Here is a 24,465-nt window from a genome sequence, read left to right as displayed (position 1 = left end):
GACAAGAACTCATCTCGTTGATGATGGCCAGATAGCATCTGCAATGGGAACATCCCCTAGCCTAATCTTTGTTATGTGTGTTTGTTGGAATAGCTCTGTCAATAAGGAGCTCTGATCTTTCACAGTCTATGACTGCTTGCGATTTATGCAAGAAGTCCCATCCGATAATAGCATCTTGTCTATGTTCTGCTAACACAACAAAACTGAAAGGCTGCATTCTGACACTGATAGCTATTCTTGCAATAAACATTCCTGTCAGCTGGATGTATTTCCCATTTGCAACCCTCCGCACAACTGCTTTTGTATCACAGAACATAGTCTTTTTTAGATGACAATGATAACCATTTGACATTACACACAAAGAAACCCATGAATCAACTAGTGCCTGGGCAGGTCAGCTGTCAAAGACAACCTCAATGAGATTTCCTGAGATATTAGGGACTGTCATTCATGGATGATTTTCATCTGTGTCAGCTTCACCTCCATGTCACCTCACTTAAGTTTTACTGAAGCTGGGTGATAGGTGAATGACACGTACTTCCATATGGCAACACGCTGAGAAGTAACCTTGTCCAGTGTACAGTGATGGGCTTCATCACACATGTTGATTGTATATTGTTTGCAGCTGAGTGGTGTGAATAAAATTGTTGCGATAGTTCACATCTGATGCCATATCAGTAATTGAAAACTGCCTTCCCTCCTTTGCTGCAGTGTACAACATATCCAGGGATCCCGCAGGTGAAAACATATCTGGGTGTTGTTCCCAGGCCTCCAAATGCCTGTTTTCCTGTGGTGCACTGTACTTGGCTTACCTGTCAGTTGCACCTGTGTTGGTTCAATGCTGGGTGGTTGTTTGTCAGTTGCAGCATAAGTTTGAGTTGGTCAAGTCCATTCTTCATGGTGTGCTCGACTAGTGATGGAGAATGGTGCCAAAGATTGATACACACCTTTTCAACACTCTCTGTTGTCTCATGGCTGCTAATCTCCTGTATAATCAGTTCAACATTACTAAACTATTTAGTATATGAGAGAGACAAGCTCATAGTGGTCTTCCACAACTGCCACAGGGAGCACATTTGGCAGTCTTTCATCCCACTCTTTCTCATTTCACTGACATCACTTGATGAATTCCTCTGTAACTGTGACATCCTTTTATGAGAAGAGCTTGGTATTTGTCTTCTGCAACTCTTTTCATGAAGTGTGAAATTTTGTTGGCTTCTATCATATTCAGATTTATACTGCGGCATAGGGCCAAAACATTCTGTATGTATGACAGTGTCATTTCCTCATGACATTGGGTCTTATCTTTCAATTGTTCTGCCTCTAAGCAGATTTGCTGCTGGCTGTCACTGAATGTGTTTCTTCAGTTCGACCTCGAATTTGTCCCAACTATTAAGCTTCTCTTCATTGTTTTTGAACCAATGCTGAGCTGTGCCATACAAATAAAAGTATACATTTGCCAAACACACCATGTTGTCCCATCTACTGTATCTGGTGACTCGGTTAAATCCTTTCAGCCATTATGTCATATCCTGCACAATGTCTTTGAAAAACACTGATAGATGCCTGAGATGCAGCTCACTCACTGCTGTTCTGGATGCTATCTGTCTCCTGAATGTACAGATCTTAGGAACAATGCACTGCCTGTATTTCAGTTCCTCTATGTAGGTGATGGCCTTTACATTGCCTAATTGGAGCCATGGTGATGTAGATGTTTTGAAGTACCCGACATCTCCATCAAACAATGTCACAGACAGCAAAACCACAATCAAGTGCAAATAGGAAAGTAGGATCTTGGATTAAGGGAAAACAGTTAGCAGTGAAAGCACATTTATTACTGACTACAACGAACAGCCTGTGGTATAACAGGTTACCCCACCCTTTCCTTGAAATCAGATGAAAGATGTTCATGTAAAAATGTTTTCTACGTATTTAGCATCTGAAGAATATCCACTGTGCGTGCTTTGATTTTGATTTCTGCAGAGACAATGCAAGAAGCATGAGCACAGGACATTGGCAAGACACGATGCTGCCACGAATCTCTACCTGCTCTAGAGGTGGCATTTATACTTCGGTGTCACAGCTTGGCAGTGTTTTGGAAAGCGCAAAAGAAGCACCTTACTGACAATGTAAACACTCAGAAGAAAAGGAAAGAGTTAATGTCAGTCTCTTATTTGTTATTCAGAAATTCAGTTCAGAAATTTTGTTCTGAGTAATAACAGATTTCCCATCGAACATTTTACTGAATACCAGCTTTCTGGAATATACAGTGTTTGTATAAATGGCTGCACTCCCTGTCCAGGAACTCATTTCTGTTCTGCTTGAAGTGGTTTATACAATCACTGTATATTCCAGAAAGCTGGTATTGATGCAAATACTGATTGTAACAGAACATACAACCATTACAAATATAAGGTATTTCGAAGTAATTCCAGAAACAATAAATACTAAGTAACAACTAATTGCTGGTGGTCAGGTTTGAAATAACAACCTGCAGCACACCATCCAGTAACACATACCATAGCTCACAACAAGATTACAGTTTTCTAATTTCTGCATGTACATACCAGGTTTTAAAAGCTAATTAATTTTCTATATTATGTTATGCAAGACATAACAATTATCCCGTTACTTACTTTGTTGCTATCCTGGCTAATGCCTTTTCTCTATTCTTGTCCAAAATATGTGGTTGTACCCTGCCTTTGTTCTCCCACAGTTTCTTCTGCAGGATAGAAGAGTTGATAAAAGCTTTACAGGCTATATGTGTCATTCAAATATAAAATAAACAATAAAACATAATAAAACACACTCTCTCTCTCTCTCTCACACACACACACACACACACACACACACACACACACAGGTGTTATTCCCACATGGAATTTCCCCCCCCCCCCACCTCTCTCTCTCTCTCTCTCTCTCTCTCTCTCTATATATATATATATATATATATATATATATATATATAAACAAAGATGATGTGACTTACCAAATGAAAGTGCTGGCAGGTCGACAGACACACAAACGAACACAAACATACACACAAAATTCAAGCTTTCGCAACAAACTGTTGCCTCATCAGGAAAGAGGGAAGGAGAGGGAAAGACGAAAGGATGTGGGTTTTAAGGGAGAGGGTAAGGAGTCATTCCAATCCCGGGAGCGGAAAGACTTACCTTAGGGCGAAAAAAGGACAGGTATACACTCGCACACACACACATATCCATCCACACATGTACAGACACAAGCAGACATATTTAAAGTTTGGGCAGAGATGTCAGTCGAGGCGGAAGTGAAGAGGCAAAGATGATGTTGAATGACAGGTGAGGTATGAGTGGCGGCAACTTGAAATTAGCGGAGATTGAGGCCTGGTGGGTGACGGGAAGAGAGGATATATTGAAGAGCAAGTTCCCATCCCCGGAGTTCGAATAGGTTGGTGTTGGTGGGAAGTATCCAGATAACCCGGACGGTGATGTACTGGCCGTGCACCAAGATATGTGTGGATGGATATGTGTGTGTGTGCGAGTGTATACCTGTCCTTTTTTCGCCCTAAGGTAAGTCTTTCCGCTCCCGGGATTGGAATGACTCCTTACCCTCTCCCTTAAAACCCACATCCTTTCGTCTTTCCCTCTCCTTCCCTCTTTCCTGATGAGGCAACAGTTTGTTGCGAAAGCTTGAATTTTGTGTGTGTGTTTGTGTATTTATCGACCTGCCAGCGCTTTCGTTCGATAAGTCACATCATCTTTGTATATATATATATATATACACACACACACACACACACAGGTGTTATTCCCACATGGAATGTTTCCCTCTCACTCTCACTCTCTCTCTCTCTCTCTCTCTCTCTCTCTCTATATATATATATATATATATATATATATAGAGGGAAACATTCCACGTGGGAGGATGGATATGTGTGTGTGTGTGTGTGTGCGAGTGTATACCTGTCCTTTTTTCCCCCTAAGGTAAGTCTTTCCGCTCCCGGGATTGGAATGACTCCTTACCCTCTCCCTTAAAACCCACATCCTTTCGTCTTTCCCTCTCCTTCCCTCTTTCCTGATGAGGCAACAGTTTGTTGCGAAAGCTTGAATTTTGTGTGTGTGTTTGTGTTTGTTTGTGTGTCTATCGACCTGCCAGCGCTTTCGTTCGGTAAGTCACATCATATATATATATATAAAGGAAACATTCCACGTGGGAAAAAATATATCTAAAAACAAGGATGATGTGACTTACCAAACGAAAGCGCTGGCACGTCGATAGACACACAAACAAACACACACACACACAAAATTCATATATATATCTAAAAACACAGATGATGTGACTTACCGAACGAAAGTGCTGGCAGGTCGATAGACACACAAACAAACACAAACATACACACGAAATTCAAGCTTTCGCAACAAACTGTTGCCTCATCAGGAAAGAGGGAAGGAGAGGGAAAGACGAAAGGATGTGGGTTTTAAGGGAGAGGGTAGGGAGTCATTCCAATCCCGGGAGCGGAAGGACTTACCTTAGGGGGAAAAAAGGACAGGTATACACTCGCACACACACACACATATCCATCCGCACATACACAGACACAAGCGGACATTTGTAAAGGCAAAGAGTTTGGGCAGAGATGTCAGTCGAGGCAGAAGTACAGAGGCAAAGATGTTGTTGAAATGTGTTTGAATTTCGTGTGTATGTTTCTGTTTGTTTGTGTGTCTATCGACCTGCCAGCACTTTCGTTCGGTAAGTCACATCATCCGTGTTTATATATATATATTTTTTCCCACGTGGAATGTTTCCCTATATATATATATGATGTCTGCTTGTGTCTGTATATGTGTGGATGGATATGTGTGTGTGTGCGAGTCTATACCTGTCCATTTTTCCCCCTAAGGTAAATCTTTCCGCTCCCGGGATTGGAATGACTCCTTACCCTCTCCCTTAAAACCCACATCCTTTCGTCTTTCCCTCTCCTTCCCCCCTTTCCTGATGAGGCAACAGTTTGTTGCGAAAGCTTGAATTTTGTGTGTGTGTTTGTGTTTATTTGTGTGTCTATCGACCTGCCAGCGCTTTCGTTCGGTAAGTCACATCATCTTTGTGGAAACATTCTACGTGGCAAAAATATATATAAAAACAAAGATGCTGTAACTTACCACATGAGAAAGCGCTGGTAGATAGACACAATAAAAAGCGCACACACACACACACACACACACACACACACACACACACACACAAGCTTTCGCAACCTAAGGTTACTTCATCAGGAAAGAGGGGAGGAGAGGGAAAGATGAAAGGATGTGGGTTTTAAGGGAGAGGGTAAGGAGTCATTCCAACCCCCGGAGCAGAAAGACTTACCTTAGGGGGAAAAAAGGACAGGTATACACTCGCACACATACACATGTGATTTACCACGTGATTTACAAACTGACATGCCTACACTGTGAAGCCTTCTATGTGGGAATGATCAGCAACAAACTGTCCATTCGCATGAACGGACACAGGCAGACAGTGTTTGTTGGTAATGAGGATCACCCTGTGGCTAAACATGCCTTAGTGCACGGAAAGCACATCTTGGCACAGTGTTACACCGTCCGGGTTATCTGGATACTTCCCACTGACACCAACCTATCAGAACTCCGGGGATGGGAACTTGCCCTTCAATATATTCTCTCTTCCCGTTACCCACCAGGCCTCAACCTCCGCTAATTTCACGTTGCCGCCCCTCGTACATCACCTGTCATTCAACAACATCTTTGCCTCTGTACTTCCGTATCGACTGACATCTCTGCCCAACCTCTTTGCACTTACATATGGCTGCCTGTGTCTGTAGGTGTGTGGATGTGTGTGTGTGTGTGTGTGTGTGTGTGTGTGTATACCTGTCCTTTTTCCCCCTAAGGTAAGTCTTTCCGCTCCTGGGATTGAAATGACTCCTTACCCTCTCACTTAAAACCCATATCCTTTCGTCTTTCCCTCTCCTTCCCTCTTTCCTGATGAAGCAACCTTGGGTTGCGAAAGCTTGAAATTTGTGTGTGTGTTGGATGAAGACTACAAGCTTGAAAAATGTCTCACATGGAAATTGCATATTAAATTATGCTGAGTTTATAATTGAACTATGCCCATAAAATCCTGGAGTACTGTAGATGGTGGTACAGTCACAATCAATGGTACATTACAGTACATCTTCTACTCCTGTTATATTTCATAACTTCGGCAATGCATATTTTTCAATGTGAGATTACTGATTAATACCCATGTCTGCCGATCTATATTTTCTATATCATATTATTTACTATCTTTTATTCTGAAAACCTTTAAAAAATTATCCAACATTCAAACGCAAGAAAATGTAATTATATCTCAATGTACTAATTCTACATAATTATTTTCTGTGATTAAGAATCAATGTGAATCATACTCTGTGAACTGCCTATATAAACGTATGTCTGGTTTATGTTCACACTGCGGTGTGCAGTAGGAGCTGGTGGTGAGATGTAATGGACAAAAGTTGAAATGTAACTACATCTAATGTACCATTGTGAAATATGTTATTAATGTTTCATGGAATGAGAAGAAAGTGTCTTTGACTTTTTGAAAGTGAAGAATACACAGCAGAGTAACTTTACCTAGCGTTTTATTTTACAGAAGTTACATTTTATACCCGAAATACATTTTGTGAGATCAGCTAATCATCATTATCGATGAATTTATTGAATGAAGGAATTACACCTACTGACTGCAAGAAGAAGATTAATATAGTGTTGTTAAGCACTTACAAGACCCAGGAAACCTCTTGGTGATCTCAAATCCCATTTTCTTTTTTAGGACAAAGAGTCACTATAGCAACAGTTACTATGGTATCAAACAGCAAGATGAGTGTTGTTTTCACTGCTGACATTCTACAAAAAATAGTGTTAGCAAAAATTGGTCTAGGCTCCTTGTCCTGCAATTAACTATACTCAATTCTATGTTTGGAGATGTCTGACAGAATTGCGCCTCAAATTTATTTTGCCAGCTATTTAATGTTAAAATAGTGTGGATTATAAAAATTGGTTTAAGAAGGCTTATTATTTTAGTAACAAATATTTGTTTTCGTATTCATCGTGTAGGAAACTTGTGTTTATGATTCGCATGTGTTGTCTATATTTCTAGATACAGTGAAGATTTGTTAGAAATTAGCAGAGCAAAGTCACTACTCGATTTATAACAAAATTCACTGTCCATTTCTTGCAACAATTTAATTTTTATGGTGTCTCAAATGATTGGCAAGTTTGACTTTTCCAAGCTCATAATCACAGGTTTATACTGTCTGGTGGCCCTGCAAGTAGAATATACCAAATCCATTGTTTAACTTCAAAGTTCAAGCCCTTTAATTTTGTGACACACATATGACCTCTGACACGTATTTTTTTACTGATAAACAATTTTCAAGTCAGTCTGTCATCAACGCCTTCACAGTGACCCTGTTTGTAAGAAGAGGGCAATGAAATGGTATTTTGAAAAACCATCGTATTTGTGAATCTGTTGTTTCAAATTTCTCCACATTGCCATTAATTACTGCTAGCCATTGGTCTCACAATTTTTTTGGGATATTACACCAACATATGCAGCCCAGGCAGATAATCTGTTAGCAGAGTAAATTACAAGTGGCATCTGATTGGAAAGAGTGCATGTACTGTACATTCACAAAAAACTGTAACAGGGATTCTGATACAAAATATTACACAGAATTGAAAACACAGTGTGTGCATAGATACACTAAAGCAATTTAAAAGATGTTTAACAAGCGAGACATAGATTCTAAGTTTTTGTAATGGACAGAAATGTGCTAAGCTTCTGCCAAATAACTCCAAGCTTGGTACTTGCAATCACAGTGCAACGGCAATGTATGTACCAGTGTCTGAGTTTCTGTGTTTCTTTGTAGCAACACACAGAATAAGATGAAATTAATAGCATGAAGGCTTAAGTTTTCATGAGTTGTTGAAATTAACAACAGAGCACAAAATAACATGAGCTGCTGGTAAGATCGGGGTAAGCAGTACGGAAGTAAGATCTTTGATAAGATATGAAACAAATTAAAATTCATGACACTTATTAAAGTTATTTGGAACTTGTAAATTCCTGCATATTTAATTTGAGCATTGTGAATAATTAGTTGCATTCAGACACCAATCCAGATGATTACAGAATGATTATGTGCCAGTTTCCTTCAATTTAAAATGAAAAGCTGTCACATCTAAATATAATTGGTTTAACTCAACTAATAATCCATAACAAGTTAATTATTAGTATTACACTGCATGACCAGAATAAAGGAATATCACTATAAGTAACATATTTTTATCAGCGAGTAAGGAAAAAACCATGTGAACAGTTTCACAACGGCCATACATACAGATGAACAACTGGTTGGTTATCATGAATATACTAAAAAAAGAAAAGAGAACTGTTTAGAGATTGCAGTGAAGTTGCCACATGACCTGATTCCTATTACAGGTTATCCTGTCTACGATACAGTGGGATACACACTACATGATCAAAAGTATCCAGACATCTATTAGTGTATATTAAGCTTCAGTGTGTCCATCCTTTGCCTTTATGATTGCCTGACCTCTGCTAGGGATTTAGCATTTTCTTCAGCGTAATAAGGGGAACACAAAACACAGTCGTACCATAACACCACCTGCCCCACACTTTGTTGATGGCAAGTAACATTCTCCAGGCATTTACCAAATGCTAACCCTTTGAGCAAATTGCCTCATGGTGTAGTATGATTCATCACTCCAAATCACTCATATCCAATCAAATGCTGTCCAGTGGTGTCAGTCTTTACACCATCTCAAGTGTCGCTTAGTACTGACTACAAAAATGGGTGGCTTATGTGGAGCTGCTTGACCATGTACCTGATATTTCTTAACTCCGTACACACAGTCACTGTACTACCTGGTCAGCTGGTAGTGCCTTGGAACTTAAGAGTAAGTGCTTCCACTGGATTTAAGAGCACATACGTTGTCAGCGGCTTTCCCATTGCATGCTGCAGTTGGTAATTGTATCTGTGGTGAATGATGGGAAGTGGGCATGATGAATTATGAGTCACATGATTAAACCAAATGGAGGAAACAACGAGAAAATACTGTTCGATAAATGTCATCATATGGAGTTTACAAAATTATGTGGTCGCATAATGGAATATACTGTGCAAAATGTTGACATTTAAAACAGAGTACTCCACAAAATTTAAACTGTATTCTTAGGTTAGTACTTAACCACAACCTCAGAAATGGGACAATTTGAAAATACCCCACAAAGTTTTCAAAACAATCACTGCGCGATGCTACAGATCAGTCTGTTACCACAGCCAGGTTTCCTCCAGGCATATTCACAGGCTTCACCAACTTACAATGAAACTATCACACTGGAATATGAAACAATGTTCCGAGAAATTCTGTAGTATTCCGAGAAAAATATACAATGCAAGAAATACATACAAAAACAGGTAAACAACTTTTTAATCAACAACAGCCATATCAGTAATCTTCAATCTAGCACTATCCATGTTGAAAACAAAAGTAATAAAGCCATATCTTCTGCCGAAACAAGTCAATAGATTCAGTGGTTCTCAGAGGCTACTGTATACTAAGACCTGTATCACCTGATTGGTTATAACCAATAGAAACAAAATGCCAACAGCAGCACACAGCGGAAGCGCCACTGACGCCATAAGGGCACTTATCACTCCCACTGATTTCATGTAACTTTTACAACCACCCTCAACAATGCTCAGCAGTTCCTGCCCATCAGTACTTGAGGTCTGCCTAGTCTATTGTTGTTTCTTTGCATTTCTAAATATAAAATTAGGATCATGTGAATGCAAAGAGCAGAACATTGAAAATAATAGGGAGCTGACAACAATTTCCTTACTTTTAATAAATGTAAATTGGGCCTCACCTTTAACTTTCTGGAATCCTTCATAGCATTTTTCTCAAATTTTACAGTGGTATCTTTTTCTTCTTTCTCAGCAGTATCGGTTTCTACTGAAGGTTTTTCCTTTTTTGCAACTTGTTGCAGCTTCTTTGCTTTAGCTAACACAATGGTTTTCTTATTTTTTGGCTTGTTTGTCTTCAGGATCTTGGCCATTGCATCAGCCCAGCCAGGGTTCCCACCAATGACACCTGTCCCCTCGGTTGCACTGTTGCTTGTGTCTGTTCCACAGTCACTGTCATTAATATTTTCAGCCATCTCGTGGTCTTCATCAAGTGAAGATATTTCAGCTTCTTCATCTTAAACAAATGTAAACACAATACTAAGAAAAGCAGAAAGACAGAAAGAAAAGCACCAGTAATTCATGTGAGGAAATGAGGGCTCATAGCTCCGTCGTTTTTAACTTTTAAAGGTATGGAAATATAAATTATAATTTTACAAAAACAATGTTAGTAGATCAGTGTTTTAGAGCAGAAAGTCAAATAACAGAAAATTCACTCAGAAACTGAATCCTAGGTAATACACGAGGGTGCTTTCTCCCCCTCTCCCTTAAGTGGAACAAAGTCTAATTAAGAATTAATTATTTGCTCTGAAGTGAGGTACAAGCTGCTATGTAATTTTTCTGACACAAAAACACTACATGCTGAAAGGGATTCTTATATAAGAAAATGTCATGAAACATAAACAGCTTGCTGCTGTGTTTCATCAGCTTTTCGTACATTTACTTTCACTGTTTAAATTGTCCACTACTTGCCTGCAGCTACACCACTACATTCAAAATTGAATGCCACGGAGAAGCAGTACCTCTTCTTGCCTATCTATACTATTTTCAAATGCAGTGCGGAAAAAAGCAACTGTTTACCCTGTAAGGAGAAGCCTCTTTGGGGAGAAGTTCCTCGGATTCAATACCAGTCATCCCAAAGATGAATGTCTTTCCATACCTTCTCACAGTGAAGAAAGTTGAGTGCTTGTCAATGTATTCAATGTTAACTGAACACACCCAATGAGATTCACGTAGCTGTGCCTCCTTTCGCTTTCCTTCTCTAACGACTGCAACTTTGTAACAAATGCATATAAAGAACAATATTCAAGAAACAAATCCCTAGCAGTCTTACAAATGTTTTGCAATAGATGATCTATTTTTCCTCGTAGTTCTCCAACTAAAATGGACTCTGTCATTTTAATTGCTTTGAATGAATATAGGTTGAGGAGCATTTTTTTCCCAAGGACGTGCAGCCTTACTGTATGGTATTCTGGAGGTAAAATAGTCCCCCATTCTGATCTCCGGGTGGGGACTACTCAGGAGGATGTCGTTATCAGGAGACAGAAAACTGGTGTTCTACGGATCGGAGCGTGGAATGTCAGATCCCTTAATTGGGCAAGTGGGTTAGAAAATTTACAAAGGGAAATGGATATGTTAAAGTTAGATGTAGGCCTAATGGGAATTAGTGTGGTTCGGTAACAGGAGGAACAAGACATTTGGTCAGGTGAATACAGGGTTATACATACAAAATCAAACAGGGGTAATGCAGGAGTTGGTTTCATAATGAATAAAAAAATAGGAGCGCGGATAAGCTACTACAAACAGCATGCTGAATGTATTTTAGTAGCCAAGATAGACATGAAGTACCCATCTACCACAGTAGTACAAGTTTATATGTCAACTAGCTCTACAGATGATGAAGAGATTGAAGGAATGTATGATGCGATAAAAGAAATTATTCAGATAGTTAAGGGAGACAAAAATTTAATAGTTATGGGGGCTGGAATTTGACAGTACGAAAAGGTTGGGTTGGGCTGGGTTGATTTGGGGGGAGACACCAAACTACAAGGTCATCAGTCTCCGGCAGTGCCCTTTCAAAGGAACCATCCCGGAATTTGCCTGAAGCAATTTAGGGAAATCATGGAAAACCTAAATCAGGATGGCCAGACACGGGATTGACCCGTCATCCTCCCGAATGCGAGTCTAGTGTGTTAACCACTACACCACCTCGCTCAGTATGTACGAAAAGGAAGAGAAGGAAAAGTAGTATATGAACATGGAGTGTGGATAAGGAATGAAAGAGGAAGCCATCTGGTAGAATTTTGCACAGAGCATAACTTAATCACAGTTAACACTTGGTTTAAGAATCATGACAGAAGGTTGTATGGAAGACTTCAGTTAGATTATATTAGGGTAAGAGAGAGGTTTAGGAATCAGGTTTTAAATTGTAAGACATTTCCAGGGGCAGATGTGGACTCTGGCCACAATTTATTATTTATGAACTGTAGATTAAAATTGAAGAAACAGCAAAAAGGTAGGAATTAAAGAGATGGGATCTGGATAAACTGAAAGAACCGCAGGTTGTAGAGAGTTTCTGGGAGAGCATTAGGGGACGATTGACAGGAATGGGAGAAAGAAATCCTTGGGTAACAGAAGAAATGTTGACTTTAATTGATGAAGGGAGAAAGTATAGAAATGCAGTAAATGAAGCAGGCAAAAAGGAATACAAACATCTCAAAAATGAGATCAACAGTAAGTGGAAAACGGCTAAGTAGGAATGGCTAGAGGACAAATGTAAGGATGTAGAGGCATATATCACTAGAGGTAAGACAGATACTGCCTACAGGAAAATTAAAGAGGCCTTTGGAAAAAAGAGAACCACCTGCATGAATATCAAACACATAAAAACAGGAACACATGCAGTGAAGGGACTAAGACGGACAGCGAACAAGGAGAATGGCTAAAAGACACACCTGACGCAGTTCCAAATCCTCACATACAGAGGCAAAACAAGAGGAGAAGAAATGCACTAAAAAAGGAAAGGAAACACAAGGAAAAGAGAACAGAAACCGAAGGGAAACCAGGAGGTAATCGTGACTGGCGGACCTCTTACCTAAAACCTGGGTGAGCCAGTCACCCAGCAGCACATTAAAACCCTCTCCCGAAAATCCGAGGCAACAAATTGGACAGGACACAAAACCGTAAGACCTTAACCACAGTCATTGCGTCGTCTTGCAAAATAGAGGGCAAATCCGGTGGCAAAGAAACCACTGCCCTCTAGTCAGAGAATAAAAGACAGTCAAGTAACATGCGGTGGACAGTAATCTGGATGCCACAAGCAAGTGCTGCAGATTTGGGGGTCCTCCCGCCAGAGTAAAAAACCATGCGTTAAGGGACTGTGCCCGATGCGGAGGCGAGTGAGGAGAACCTCATCCCGCCTGCATGACTGGTAGGACGTACGCCATGGCCGCGTGGTGGCCTTGACCAGACGCAGCTTATTTTCACCGACTGCCACCCACTCCTCTTCCCATTGACGCATAACACGAAAATGCAGGAGAGAGGTAACAGCATGGAGGGAGAGATGGAAAACCAGTCCTAAGCAAAGAAGGGAAAGCAGAAAAGTGGAAGGAGTATATACACGGTCTGTATAAGGGGGATGTACTTGAGGGAAATATTATGGAAATGGAAGAGAATGTAGATGTAGATGAAATGGGAGATATGATGCCTGCATGAAGAATTTGACAGAGCACTGAAAGACCTAAGCCAAAACAAGGCCCCGGGAGTAGACAACATTCCATTAGAGCTACCTTGGGAGGGCCATCCATGACAAAACTCTACCGTCTGGTGAGCAAGATGTACGAGACAGCCGAAATAGCCTCAGACTTCAAGAAGAATATAATTCCAATCCCAAAGAGAGCAGGTGTTGACAGGTGTGAAAATTATCAAACTATCAGCTTAGTAAGTCATGGCTGCAAAATACTAACACAAATTCTTTACAGACAAATGAAAAAAACTGGTAGAAGCTGACCCCAGGGAAGATGAGTTTGGATTCCATAGAAATGTTGGAACAAGTGAGGCAATACTGACCCTCAGACTTATCTTAGAAGATAGATTAAGGAAAGGCAAATCTACATTTCTAGCATTTGCACACTCAGAGAAAGCTTTTGACAGTGTTGACTGGAATACTCTCTTTCAAATTTTGGAAATGGTACTGGTAAAATACAGGGAGCAAAAGGCTATTTACAATTTGTACAGAAATCACATGGCAGTAATCAGAGTCACGGGCACGAAAGGGAAGCAGTGGTTGAAAAGGGAGTGAAACTGGGTTGTAGCCTATCCCCAATGTTATTCAATCTGTATGTTGAGCAAGCAGCAAAGGAAACAACACATAAATTTGGAGTAGGAATTAAAATCCATGGAGAAGAAATAAGAACTTTGAGGTTTGCCGATGAAATTGTAATTCTATCAGTGACAGCACAGGACCTGGAAGAGCAGTTGAACAGAATGGACAGTGTCGTGAAAGGAGGATATAAGTTGAACATAAACAAAAGCAAATAAAGGATAATGGAATGTAGACGAATTAAATCAGGTGATGCTGAGGGAATCAGATTAGGAAACGAGACACTTAAACTAGTAGATGAGTTTTGATATTTGGGGAGCAAAATAACTGATGATGGTCGAAGTAGAGAGGATATAAAATGTAGACTGGCTATAGCAAGGAAAGCGTTTGTGAAGAATCGAAATTTGTTAACACTGAGTATAGATTTAAGTGTCAGGAAGTCTTCTCTCAAAGTATTTGTACGTAATGTAGCCATGTACGGGAGTGAAACATGGGCAATAAATAGTTTAGACAAGAAGAGAATAGAAGCTTTCAAAATGTGGTGCTGCAGAAGAATTTTGAAGATTAGATGGGTGGATCACGTAACTAATGAGGACGTACTGAATAGAATTGGGGAGAAGAAGAATTTATGGCACAACTTGACTAGAAGAAGGGTTTGGCTGGTAGGACACATTCTGAAGCATCAAGGGATCACCAATTTAATAATAGAGGGAAGCGTGGAGGCTAAAAATCGTAGAGGGAGACCAAGAGATGAATACACTAAGCAAGTTCAAACGGATGTAGGTTGCAGTAGTTACTCAAAGATGAAGAAGCATGTGCAGGATAGAGTAGCATGGAGAGCTGCATCAAATAGAATCTCTGGACTGAAGGCCACAACAACAACAACAACAACAACAACAACAGGTTGAGAGGCAACAATTTTAAAATCACTACACTTTATTACAATATTTTACATCAAATAAATAGCTGCAATCCAAAAACACTGTTAATTACAAAGGCTGTTAGAAAAGGGGCACATCACGCCCGCATTATGCCAACAGCAACTGCCAGCCATATCAGAAACACTCTGATTATAGCTTGATACAGGAAACTTATAAAACAAGAAGCGAGCTTACATTAACAACTAACATAATGATTTCACAAGCCCAGAATCTGCCCCAGCTCAGGACCATACCACAATGGCAGTAACTATAATTCATAATATATTTTTTCACAAGTAAGAAAATTTTAAAAATCAACTTTAAATAAAATATAGTCAGAGCCACAAAATTACTCAGCCATTACTTCACTTGGTTGGTTGGTGGGGGTTGAAGGGACCAGATTACTTTACTTGAAAAGGCAACACACACAGTAGCAATAATGTCCAACAATAAACAATTAGTGAACAGTTGCCATGACAAGATAATAGGCCAATGATTGCTAATTTAAGGTTACTGAATGAAAGCATATTTGATAAACTTGGCACACTTAAGGTAACTTAATAAAACAGAAATCAAACAAAAGCTTTAAAAACAACCCTGACACACATATGGAAACAAAATACCTGTTCTTTGAAAGGCAAGCACACTGACATACCAAATTCATATAAGGCTAATAAAGCTCAGTGCCATCAGAAGCAGGACAAAAATACTACAAACAAAGCACAGGCAATGAAAAAAGTTGTAAACACTTACAGATGCTCACACACATCATGCTGAAGCAAAGCTCTATACTGTTCAACTACGTAGAATAACTTTCCATCAGTACACAACACCTTCTCAACGTGACAGCAACTAACGGTGTTTTGCATCGATTGTATTCAATTTTTAGCAAGCCACAAAAGTGTCAACACATTGCAATGAGGAACTTACTTCACACTGAATGCTGTATTTCCATGTAAGCCCATGAACAACGGCTTAATAACACATCACACTATTGCTCAGCTACCACTTCTGTGTACTACAATTTTAAAGTACATTTCAGTGCCACTCCACTTCATGCCTGCTGTACAGTCAACTTTGGTGAAGCACTGCAATCCGTTTGATGGTGAACCGCCACATTCATTGGCCCATCTAATACTGTCTCCACCAGACTGCATTTTCCACCTATAAGCTTTGGTGCTGCACGCTCGCCGCCTCACGGTGAGTAATACTATGTGGGCAATGGTAAGACTCTGTAATCAATTATGGATTGTCTAAACATCCCACACTAAACGCACCCATAAGGCTTAATCTGACTAAACTGGACCTGCATTCGCTTCCTCGTTTTGGTGTGCTGCAGTCAGAAACTGACAGGAGAGATGTTTCCTACAGTTTTACATGGACCTGCAAAACTAGGGAGAATCTTCTGGGTAATGCCCTGACAGGCCTTGGTTTGAGCTCCAAAATTCTGCACATAAACCAAATCCCCAGTATCGAAACTACACTCCTGATGTAATTTACCACCTGGGCTGCTTCTGATGTGCATGAGCGATGTTTCAATATGCCATGCTCCACATAGTGTTAATATCTGATGAGTCAACCTTGTCTGGCGCAGGTCACCAATCATCTACCAATTAGAAAGTTTCGAGTTGACCGGGTAGCCCAACATCATCTGAGCAGGAGTAGTTCTATGGGCTTCAAGAAATGCAGTATTAAAGGCTAAACTCAACCATCTCACTGACCTGTCAAAACGTGACTGACTCTTAGCATGGTATATATTTAAGGCTGCCCTTAAATTATGGTTGATCTGCTCGGCAAAGGATGGTTGCAGATGATAAGAAATGGTAGTTATCTAGTTAATGGCATAATCAATGCATTACCTCTCAAAAGATGTAGAAAGGAAGCCAGCTGCATTATCGGAGACAGATTAAGCCTGACAGTAAATGTCATGTTAACAAGGAGGCTTATATGGTGCTTCCCCCCCCCCCCTTCTCTCCACACCTTTTAGCAGATGGGAGGTTGAGATGGTCCATAGTTGATTTCAGAGAGTTCTGCTAGAGACCCACGATCTATTGCTCGCTACAAGCTGACAAGGGTGCATCGCTGAAGCTTACAGGAGGAAAAGCGGAGGTAGGTGGAGACAGTAGCGGACAAGCAAGTAAATCTGGTGATTTACCACTGAGCAGATTGCAATGCTTCATCGAAGCTGAGTTTACGGCAGGCACAATGGGGTGCTGGATCAAGATTAAAACTCGGGACCTCTGCCTTTCGCAGGCAAGTACCATCTGAGCAACCAAGCACGACTCACGACCCATCCTCAAAGCTTTATTTCAGCCAGCTGTGAAGACAGGTAATGTATCATGCTCGGGTAGCTCAATCTGTACAGGACTTGCCTGCAACGGGTAAAGTTCCCAAGTTCAAGTCTTGATCCAGCGAACAGTTTTAATCTGCCAGGAAGTTTCATATCAGCACACACTCCACTGAAGAGTGAAAAATCATCCTGGAAATATTTAGCTTTTTTTTCACCAGTCACAATTTCTAAGGTTGTGGTAAGGCTGGACTTACTGTTTTAGCTTCAGTTTTTGCAAATTAAATAAAATACCATGTACCATCTACTCACATCTAACTCACAATTCACTGTGTTCACTTCCCTTCATTTATCACGTGAAATGTTAGCAACAGCAGTATGCAACACAAGCGCCATAATACATTGTAAGTGCACTTTTACTGAAGTACCAAAATATGTATGATTGGCCAGAATATTAACACAACAATGGACTGAAATACTACAGTTTTGCTGTTGACCTCCTAGCCAAATGCAATTGTGACGCATTCTTAAACCGTATCATCAATGAGGATGAGACTGGTACTCAACCTCTAGAAAGAGAAATATACGACATTACATGCAGCAATATTATTATTTTTGCTAGTATTGGAAAACATGAACTCTAGCATCCTGGAACAACTCTACAGCTCTAATATTTGTATGATATAGATCTTGACTTTGTCAGTATGCAAAAAGCTGACAGCGGGAAAATTACAGCACAACCTTGGGGTCAACGGAAGCGTCCGATTCCACCCGTCGGCTTTGACCCGTAATGTATGTCTGTTGGGGTGTGTGACATCACAACGGCACAGAGTTTAGTTTGTGTGAGTGGCGTGTTTGTAGGTGTCATTTTGATGTGATAGGTGGTGCTCTCTGCTGGTGTGTTTATGTGTTGTGTGTTAGGTGATGTTTTTGGTTTAGTTTGCAGATGTGTCGTGTTTACAGGTGGCATATTGTTATGGTCGGTGGTTCTCTCTGGTGGTGTGGTTATGGGTAGCATGTTATGAGGCATATAGGGTTGATTTGTGTGGTAGAATTGCACGTGTGTCGTATCAGTGGTGACTGCGCTTTCAGCGGAATATTTTTCGGTGTGTTAACGATTTTGGTTTTTTTATGTCGACATTATTGTAGTTCTTTTTTCTGTTCGTCGTGTGTGAATTTTAGTAAATTGCTTTGTTTATGTCTTTGCTAGGTATGGATATGACGGACAAGGCAAACAGTTTTCAGTTGTTGGCGATGATGGAGGCAGTGCATTGTCTCTAATAAAATTTCTTCAGCTATTCTGCCTGTTGTCTGAAGTCATGAAGTGCTCAATGTGTCGTGAAGAAATGAGGCTTACTAGTTCCTGCGCCTCAGAACAGACGGCTATATGTGGAGATGTAGTAAGGATAACAACAGGTCAAGGGAAGTGTTTGATTCTAATTTTGATTTTCTAGGTTTTTTATTTTTTATTTTTTTTAGGATTAAGTGTGGTGATTGTGAAATTTTTGAGATTGAAGGCTGTGGGGGTCTTCTTATTTTAGTGTTTTTTGTTGTTTGGTGTAGTGGTGTGTGTGTTTATATTTAGTTTGTCCCCACCTAAAAAACCCCAATTTCCCCTGCTTGTCCTGTTAGTTTCATTAAATTTTTGGAGGAATATCTGTTTGCTGGTTTTCTCGATCTATTGTCATGTTTACCTGATGACGTCATAGGAGCGGTATGGGAGTTGTGAATGGTCGTTTCCCCCATATTGGTGATGTCATTGGTCAAAGCAGAGGGATGGAATTGGACGCTTCCATTATCCCCTTTGTTTAAGCATATTACATAAAAACAGCAGCAAAATGAGCAATGGACGTTTTCAAAGTAGTGGCATTTCTCCCAATGTACGGAACCTGTCTAAAGGACTCTAGAAGTAGACACTTCAAATCCACTGGATGTGAGACTGTTTGAGCAAGACTCTGCATCAAGGCCTTCCATGAACTTATAATCGCATCTGTCTATAAACCACCAGGCTCACATCCAGATGTAACCAAAAACTTTAGAGAAAAACAGACTTAGCTAATACAAGCCATACTGTCATCATTAATCATCCAGTAATCCACTGGGTAAATCACAATTTAGTAAATGGTGAGTCTGACAAGACATCCTGTGAAATGCTACTTAATGCCTTCCCTGAAAACTACCTTGAACACATGGTCTGGAAGACTAATCATGATGGAAATATATTAGACCTGATGGCAACAAACTGATTTGATATCTCTGAAGATTTCCATATTCAAGCAGGTATCAGTGACCATGAGCCACATTAATATTTGAAAATGGAGTTCAACGTATCTGCTTTTCCTTTGCTACCATCACTTTCAGTTTCTGTGTCTAAACACTAATTTTGGTGACACTGACAGCATTTAAATACAACCAGAGTTTCACGATTTTTGAGAGAGCTTTGAAGGCACCCATATTGAAGCTGGTATCAGTGGACATGGGGCCATTGCAGCAACTATGATTTCTAAAGTACAAAGAGCAGCTAAAACGAACAGAAACAGTTCTATCATCAGCAAACTAGATACAGGTGAAGTAGTGTCATATCTCAATAAGGAACTAGAAACAACTTCTGAGGAGAAGCAAGCAGAAGAAATGTGGCTCAGTTTTGGAAGAATAGCTGCCCAAACATTCAATAGATACTTACCTAGCAGAATAGTTCACGAATGGAGAAACTTCTAAAGGAACATAGCCTACTGCGTGATAGGTGTAAACAAAGCACATGGCTATAAATAGGGGATGTTGAGTGAAATGTGCTTGGTTGTCAAGAGGGAAACATGTGAAGTCTTCATTGCCTACCAAAGCAGAAACTTATCAAAAGCTCAATCACAAAATCCAAATAAATTCAGGCCATATGTAACAGTTGTTAGGGCACCAAAGTTGGTGTCTAGACACTCATGAATGACACAGGAACTGAAATAGAGGGTAGCAAAGAAAAAGCAGATCTGCTGGATTCTATTTTCAAATGTTCCTTTACTAAGGAAGATTCAGAAGTACTTGCCTCATTTAATCTCCACACCACTGCAAAGATGACTGATGTAGATATTATTATAGTTAGTGGCACTGAGAAATGGCTAAGATTAAACAAGGCTCCAGGGCCAGATGTAATCCCAGTCAGATTCCGTTCAGAATTTTCAGCTGAGTTAGCTGCATTTTAACCATAATATACTACAGATTCAACAACCAGAAAACTGTGCCCAGTGACTGGAAGAAAGCATGTCACACTAGTTTACAAGGAAAATAGGAGAACTGATCCACAAAACTACCGTCCTGTCTCAACAGTGGCCATCTGTTAAGAGTATCCTACAGCAGTGATGGCGAAAGATGATCCCTGATAGCTGTAAGTGCTCTTTCCAGCTTTTAACTGTGAAGCACAAATGTCTGCAGGTGAAAACAACAGTTGTCTACAGAGTTGCAACAACACTGAGACATTGCCACAGACATGTATACAAAATCATATTATGTGACTGGCTGTGATACACATTTGAATCAGCCATGCGAAGCCTAGTCCAGCTGTTAGGGTTTTTTTTTTCATCGACTCTACTATAGAACCTATTCTGAGCTCAAACAGATGACATCCTCGGTGCCAACCGACATGGACTCCAACAATATTGATTACGCACAACCCAACTTGCGCTTTTGTCACATGACATCTAAAAGGCAAGAAAATGAGGTGGATCCAATATTTCTTGATTTCTGAAATCCATCTGACTCAGTATCACACCAACAAACATTCACAAAAGTATGGTTGTATTGAATACAAATAAAGATTTGTGACTGGACTGAAGATTTAATCGCTTATGACGTCTGCATTGAGAACTGGTCACAATTTTTATACAACAAATATTATATGGTATTAAGTGTACGACTACATTGTAAGACACAAAGAGGGATTTTAAAAACAAAACACAACTGTTTTTGCTTTCTGTGTCCACTCTACAGAATATGTTTTCAATATAGGAGGAGGAGGAGGAGATTAGTGTTTAACGTCCCGTCGACAGCGAGGTCATTAGGGACGGAGCACAAGCTCAGATTAGGGAAGGATGGGGAAGGAAATCGGCCGAGCCCTTTTGGAGGAACCATCCCGGTATTTGCCTGAAGTGATCTAGGGAAATCACGGAAAACCTAAATCAGGATGGCCGGACGCGGGATTGAACCGTCGTCCTCCCGAATGCGAGTCCAGTGTGCTAACCACTGCGCCACCTCGCTCGGTGTTTTCAATATATACACAATATCACAAAAAATCTGTAGTGTCCATGTGGAATGGGAAATCTATTTGTGGGTGAGGGTGTGGGATAGTAGAACATGTTTGTAAGGATCCCTGCAAGGCCTACAACTTTTTTGTGTGGAAGGGCTAGCAGCCATGAATATTGCATATACTAAAAGAAATGATGCTCTGAGTTGCTCTGTGAGGTCTGCTTGGATGGTGCACAGTCTTTGAATAGCAAAGATTGGATCTGAGTAACGTTGCAAAACATATTTTCACACTATAAGTGTACAAACCAAGTACTGGATAGTTTCATCACATATCGTTGTTAGGTATATCTCAAACATGCCACAGCAATGACATGCAACAACTAAAACAAAAATCAACAAAACGTACAATGCTTTCATGGCTGTTAAACATGTTAAATGTAATTTCTGCACAAGGCATACATGTAGCCACTATAGCAAGATACCACAAAGTATAATGGTAAAGAAAACTAAACAGAAAAGAGTTCCGTTTCAGATAGGCCTACATTTTAATGTAGAAGAAGCCTCACCCACAATGGAAAGCAAACAAGAGTAGAATAATGATCAAGATTAGATACGTGATTCTGAAATATTTTGCCATTTGACAGATTGTTTAGTGTACGCTCCGTTTACAAGACTGGACCTGAATGTGGCAGCAAATTATTTCATTAGAGAGAAAAGCAAAACAATGTGCCATTTGAGGGAACTTAAAAGCTAGATTAAATGATGTTTGGACTGTGGGAGAGGAGCTGAGTTGGTTTTCTGCTATGCGGACACAGATGTTGGAAGTGAAAAAGACAATCTACCACAGGATTCCTTTTGCACATGCATGGAAATAGTTGAGATATTTGAATAGTGGGGGAGTGTTGAGGGTTGCAATCCGAATGTCTTAAATTAATATTTTTTCCAGGCATAACTCAGTAATATTATCTGTTATTCCATTGTTGACAAGTCGTTCCAAGTTTACAGTTCCTTGTGCTTATACAGAGGTCAATAAATGTTATCTGAAGTTCATCACGCAAATGTCTATTATTACATATAAACTGATAAGTTGCGTGTCTGAGGAATCCCCATAGCGCTCTAAATTTATCAGTATTGGTCACAGAATGAAAAGCTGTTTACCCCGATATCTTGGTCACTTGAGGTGTGATAACTGAATTGCGAATTGAATATGCCCGGTTCAAATTACGAAGTTGTCAAGGATGCGAGGTTAAAATGATAATGCGTTTGTACTCTAAAAAAGAACGTAATTAAAATGGTCATATATAAGCTGTTTGTGTTCAGAACTGTAAGGTTTCTCTCCACTCTCTGTGAACGGTTACGTCAACATGCAGTTTCATAGACGTACCCTGCAGGAGTAATCATCATATACCTTCATTAATTCGTGGCTCCTCCACAATTTCCGAAAAGCTCAGAAACGTCGCCATGTTGAGTCTGTCAGTATTTCCAGAAATTTACTACTAATTCTTTTTTAATCAGTTAAGCTTATTTCACGCAGTACAAACACCAGAAGCGCTAACACAAACATAACGTTTCCACCAAAACAATCCCACGTGCAGCACTGTTGATGTTGACACCGTCGCCATAACACCAGAGCTTTAAAACGAAGAGTCGTAATCAAAGTTCGTAACACAACCTATTCTGTCAATTTGTCATATGAGCTTACGCAAGCAAGGAAAACTTGCACATACACCCTTTCACCATCTCCCAGAAACACCATTTGTGTTTCAAACCGTGCAAAATGATTTCCCACTGCCACAGTACTCAAAATGCTGAAATAAGTTCCGACGGAGTAAATGCAATTGTCAGAACCTAATTCAAGAGCTCACAGATGCGTTAACGAAAATAACTCGGCCCCACAAACACTGGATACAAAAATGTAGTTCTCGTTGAAAACATTTAGGGGCGTCAAACATGAAAGTGTTGTTAATACAGGACGACGTGGCGATTGAAAAGCAATTGAGTGAGTAAAATTATTTTTGAATTTCTTTTTAGGAATATTATTTACTCATTATCGAAAAGTCAAATACAAGTATGCGAGATGAAAGGGCAGCTCGGTTGAGATAGCTGGCAACTGAAGACCTTTTTACTATCGTTCTTAATTTTTATTTTATTTTCGGGCGGCTAATATGTTAAGCATTTTATAATATAAAAGTGAAAACTTTCTGAACTAACGTTTTATTAATTAATCAGAACGTGCATAACATGAACTACATACCCCAGAACGCATAACCACCACCGACTAATTACAACGCAAAGGAATAAACAAATAATACTGTCGAAATCAATTTGTGTTTCTCAACATGTCCCTTAAATGGACATAGACATACAGTACGAAGTATAAATATACATTCACTCTTTCACTTATTTCGCAAAGGCCGCAGTTGCTTGCATATGTTTCATGTCTGGCATTGCTTAGTGGTTTTGTGAAATCATCGGTCAACATTTCTTCAGAAGGCAGATGTTCTGCATTAATAACACCTGACTTAACGTGCCTTTTTATAAAGTGATACTTTGTATCTATACGCTTTTATTTATTTATTTAGCATGTATTACATTGAACAAGCAATATTGGACTTGTCATAAACAGAAATAGGTTAACAATGAAGTACAAAACTTAATCACACACAAAAATAAAACAGTAAATTTACATTTTGTCAAACGATAATCAGGTTAAATTCATCACTACTAAAAATAGAATTCATACAAAATAAACTCTATACAATAGGCTACAGTCCTATAAAGTGCAACATAATAAATACAAAATATAAAACTTCTCACAGTTCCTCCTTTGAGGTGGTTAATTCCCTGGTTATTACAGGAATGAGATTACATAAAATTGACAATACATTTACATTCTAGTTGAAGATATTGTAAGTTTTAATCATAATTAATAATAAATGAAGAGACTAAA

The 24,465-nt window shown here is 39.7% G+C and overlaps 1 protein-coding gene across 1 annotated transcript in view; it reads right to left on the bottom strand.

Moving 5' to 3' along the window:
- LOC126236760 (RRP15-like protein) overlaps nt 1–23,243 on the bottom strand; it is a 52,202-nt gene extending 28,959 nt beyond the window's left edge. The window contains exons 1-3 of the mRNA XM_049946314.1: nt 22,924–23,243; nt 9,940–10,271; nt 2,637–2,722 (exon numbers count right to left, since the gene is read on the bottom strand). Of these exons, the coding sequence (XP_049802271.1) occupies nt 2,637–2,722; nt 9,940–10,271; nt 22,924–22,978 (473 nt within the window). The 5' untranslated portion in view covers nt 22,979–23,243. The remainder of the gene's footprint in view (nt 1–2,636; nt 2,723–9,939; nt 10,272–22,923) is intronic.
- Nucleotides 23,244–24,465: the final 1,222 nt, after the last annotated feature.

This window comes from Schistocerca nitens, chromosome 1 (genome assembly GCF_023898315.1).
Source record: "Schistocerca nitens isolate TAMUIC-IGC-003100 chromosome 1, iqSchNite1.1, whole genome shotgun sequence".
In the NCBI taxonomy this organism is placed as follows: domain Eukaryota; kingdom Metazoa; phylum Arthropoda; class Insecta; order Orthoptera; family Acrididae; genus Schistocerca; species Schistocerca nitens.
Note: the sequence above shows the minus strand (reverse complement) of the source record. Positions and strands in the feature narration are given on the sequence as shown.